Source organism: Myotis brandtii, unplaced genomic scaffold, assembly GCF_000412655.1.
Source record: "Myotis brandtii unplaced genomic scaffold, ASM41265v1 scaffold138, whole genome shotgun sequence".
Classification (NCBI taxonomy): Eukaryota; Metazoa; Chordata; class Mammalia; order Chiroptera; family Vespertilionidae; genus Myotis; species Myotis brandtii.
This window is the reverse complement of record NW_005354915.1, coordinates 1,730,565-1,734,891: the sequence shown is the minus strand read 5'-3', so window position 1 is coordinate 1,734,891 and position 4,327 is coordinate 1,730,565. Positions and strand designations below refer to the sequence as shown.

The following is a 4,327-nucleotide window of genomic DNA, read 5'->3' as shown; positions in this document are numbered from 1 at the left end:
GGCCACAAACATGAGTGCGAACCTTCGGGACCTTCAGGCTGCGGCCGGATGTGGGTGGATGGGACAGAGTAGGAGGGGTGACTGGGAAGACCTGGACAGGGGGGCAGGGTCCCCTGCAGTTAAGTCTGGGGTACAGGGAACCCCTCACAGCAGCTCAGTGTGGGGGCTGGAAGCGGGAAGCTGTCGGGCAGATGGAAGGACTTTGTCTTGTTCGGTGCTAAGCAGCCAATGCCCAAGACGTCCTCTCGCAGGACGAGTTAGGATCGTTTCTCCTGGAAGACGGAAGCTAAGCTGACCCAGGCCGCAGCCGGTCAGCGCTACCTAGTGACCGAGTGCCGCGTGCCGGACCCTGGCCGGACATGGGCACACTTTACCCTCACGGCACCCCTGCGAGGCGGCGGCTGCCTCTGTCCTACACGACAGATGGGGAAACTGAGGCGGGGCACACAACTGATGAGTGGGAAGCCAGATTTAAATCCACCGAGCCCCCCTAACCGGTTTGGCTCAGTGGATAGAGCGTCGGCCTGCAGACTCAAGGGTCCCAGGTTCGATTCCAGTCAAGGGCATGTACCTTGGTTGCGGGCACATCCCCAGTAGGGAGTGTGCAGGAGGCAACTGATCGGAGGCAGCTGATCGATGTTTCTCTCTCATCGATGTTTCTAACTCTCTATCCCTCTCCCTTCCTCTCTATAAAAAAATCAATAAAATAAAATAAAATAAATCGTCCACCGAACCAGCCCTGGCAGGGCCCTGGGGCCAGGTGTGGCCAGCGCGGGAGTGGGGCACTGCCTGGAGGCCTGACTGAGGTCTGTCCCTCATGACGCAAAGATGGCAAGAAGGCTCCACCCCGGAGGGCCAGCGGGATGATCCGCGGCCTTCTGCAAAGCGTGTCCCAGAACTACCTGCGGATCCCACTGCCCCACTTGGACCAGCACCTTCCAAAGGCGGTTCCACAGGGTGTGATGTGTCCGACCCCAAATACATAGATCATGCATCTCACTGCTGACAAACAAGCTTGGAAAACGCTTCCTGTCACGCTCTCTCAGAGAATTCCAGGCATGGCAGCATCGTAAAGGCTCTGACAAGTCCTGCATTAAGAAAACGGTTTGGGCCTGGCCAGGTGGCTCAGTTAGCTGGAGCGTCGTCCTATGAACCGAAAGACTGAAGATTCCCAGTCAGGGCACACGCCTGGTTATGGGTTCGATCACCAGTGGGGGTGCATATGGAGGGTTGCCGGTCAATGTTTCTCTCTCTCAAATCAATGCTTCTCCCTCTCTCTCTCTCCCTCCCCACTCTCTCAAACCCATAAAGCATATTTAAAACAAAAAAAGAAAGAACCGTGTTTGGGGAAACTGTCCTAGACAAAGCTCTGTCCTGAGTCACTGGCAGACATCACGGCCCAGACTCGACGGGACCGCAGGAAGCCGTGCGCAGCGAGACGTCCGCAGGGTCAGGTGAGCACGCGCCCGGGGCGAGACGCCATTCCTCCTGGGAGAACAGGCCTTCCTGGCAGACGAGCCCCCACCCCCCGAATTCCCCAGCCCCGACTCCAGAGCCTCGGGTTCGAGCGGGTTTTCCATCCGCGGCGTGGCTGATGGGGAGGCCGGTCCTCTGCGCTCCTGTCTGAGGGGAGGCGGCCACAGCCACGCGGCACCTCTGGGCCAAGGCCTCCCGCGTACGGAGCCGGCTGGAACACAGCTTCGAGGGAGTGAGGCCAGCAAGAGCCGGCGGCTGACACGCGTGAAAACATTTCCCACGGAGAGGAAGCCTGGGCGGGGACTCCCCCCACAGACGCGGGCAGGTGAGCGGGACGGTGCCCAGGGCTCGGAGACACTGAGCTCAGAGCCGCTGACTCTATGGCCTGTCACTACGTTGTCATCATAATCCCACTCCAACCCGCGTGGCACATGTGCTGAGACTTCACACACGTCCCCACCTTCTTCCCGGCCCGGAGTCCGAGCGGTAACGGCCGAGGAAGCACACGCCGTGGTGGACTTACCTTCTTCACCAGGTTGAGCTTGTCCGGGGCGTGGTCGAACAGGGTGTCGAAGGCGTCCCGCTCTGGGTGGGACACGGGGAGGGTTAGGGACACAGCGAGCTGCTCTGTCCCCGCCCGTCCCAGGAAGAGGCGGTGCCGCCTCAGGACAGGAGGGTCACACCTGCCTGGACCGAGAGCAGGGGCCGGCGGGGAGAGCACCCCCAGGGTCCTGCCAACAGCATCCACCTTCCAACATGACACCCGGCAGCATGGACACCCGCCCCCTCACACCAGGCGGTAACGGCCGAGGAAGCACACGCCGTGGTGGACTTACCTTCTTCACCAGGTTGAGCTTGTCCGGGGCGTGGTCGAACAGGGTGTCGAAGGCGTCCCGCTCTGCGTGGGACATGGGGAGAGGGTTAGGGCAGTGGTCAGCAAACTGCAGCCCCTTGGGTGTGGCTCTTCCACAAAATACCACGTGCGGGCGCGCACGTACAGTGCGATTGAAACTTCGTGGCCACACTCAAGGGGCCAAAGAGCCGCATATGGCTCGCGAGCCGCAGTTTGCTGACCACTGGTTTAGGGCACCGCGTGCTGCTCCGTCCCCCGCCCAAATCAGGAAGAGGCGGCGCCGCCTCAGGACAGGAGGGTCATACCTGCCTGGACCAAGAGCAGGCTCCAGCGGGGAGAGCGCCCCCGAGGGTCCTGCCAACAGCATCCACCTTCGGACATGACACCCGGCAGCATGGACACCCGCTCCCTCACACCAAGACGGAGGTGTCCTGTTCCCACACTCCCTGTGGGTCCGCCGGACACTGCTCCTCTCCGCTGGCCGTGGCCGCCCCACACAAGCCCCATCGCCCTCACCTGGCGCAGCTACGGCCTCGGGCTTAGCAGGCCTCCTGCCCCCACTCCGAGCCCTTGGGTCCAGTCTCCCCATCAAGCAGAGAAGCTCTTTAAAGTGCAAATCGGACCATTTCTTGCGTCCTCCCCATCCCCGTGCAGACTAAACATCACCAACAGCTTCTCATCGCTCTTAAAACATACATTATTCTCCCTCCTGTGGGCCTGGGGACCCAAAGGGCTCAGCCTCTCTCACACACACACACACTCTCACACATACTCTCTCACACACTCACACACACACACACACACACTCACACTCACACTCACACACCCTCCCTGACTTCACTCCTCCAACCAGCTCCCAGGCTCCCACTGTCACCTGCTCACCACAGGCCTGTGCACCTGCTGCTCGCCTGCCTCCCTTCCTGCAGCTGCTCTCGGCCATCACCTCCTCCGGGGCCGTCCATGGCCGTGGAGAGAACAGCCCCTGCCCATCCCTCCTCTCACCCTGGCGCGTTCTCATGCCCTGACCACCGCTTGGGGCACGTGTTGCTTTTATCTGTCTGCTCCGCATGATCGGCTGGACCGCCAGGTCCTCGAGGGCTGGCCCGCGGTGCCGCTGGGGCACCCGGGGGCAGGGGCAGGGGCAGCTCCCAGCCCAGGGAGTCTCTTGGCTTTAGGGGGAGGGGAGGAAGGTGAGAGGCAAAGACGAAGGGAGAGAAGGAAGGCGTGTGTGATGTGTACACACATGAACGTGGGGACTGCCGTGTGCATATGTCGGGGGTGGCGGGGGGCACGACCCTAAGGCCCAGCCCGCAGAAGCCTTCCTGCCGCAGCGAGCTGTGGTTCCGGGAGCCGGGCAACATTCCCAGTGGCGTCACCAGCCACCCGTGACATGGAGCGTGGACTCTACACTGTGCCTCGGACCCACCACACCCACTGCCCCCAACAGAGGCCCACGGGCAGCTGGCGGTTTCACTGTCCCAGCCACTTCCTCTTTCATGCTGTCAGCCTGGTCCCTGGAGGCATCCAAGGTCAAGGCCCAAGGACATGGGGGGGCTGGGTCTACAGGGTGGGGAGCCCGGGGGTTGGGGGGCACCAGGAGGGGTGTGAACACAGCTCTCCTGGCAGAGGGGGGATGTGACGGGGAGGGGTCCGGAGTGGGGAGGAAAGCTTCTCTGTTCTCCCCCACTGACAGGAAGGGGCTCTGGGAAGAAGCCCGGTAGGGGGAGGGGCGCCTTGGAGACAGGCAGGCAGCAAACCGGTTGCCATGGAGACCAGGCTGCAGCTCCCCAACTCCCCTGGGGAGAGAAGGGCCTCCCCTCACACCTCAGCAGATACCATCGTCTAAGACTGCATCCCTGAGAGCGGCCGGGAAAGCTGATCTTCCGGAAGCAAAGCACGAATTCCAGGGCAGCCTGAGAAGCCCCCGGCGGAGCAGTGACGTCAGCGGGTATATTTAGCTGGGCCACCGCTGGGCTCCGAGGCTGGCGGGCGAGGGGC

At 62.2% G+C, this 4,327-nt stretch overlaps 2 protein-coding genes across 2 annotated transcripts in view; both read right to left on the bottom strand.

Annotated features, from left to right (window-relative positions):
• The window catches only part of PARVB (parvin, beta), a 44,303-nt gene that overhangs the window by 8,231 nt on the left and 31,745 nt on the right, over positions 1-4,327 (bottom strand). The window contains exon 8 of the mRNA XM_014535119.1: positions 2,313-2,374. Within this exon, the coding sequence (XP_014390605.1) occupies positions 2,313-2,374 (62 nt within the window). The remainder of the gene's footprint in view (positions 1-2,312; positions 2,375-4,327) is intronic.
• PARVG (parvin, gamma) overlaps positions 1-4,327 on the bottom strand; it is a 44,372-nt gene that overhangs the window by 35,771 nt on the left and 4,274 nt on the right. The gene's annotated exons all lie outside the window — the stretch shown is intronic.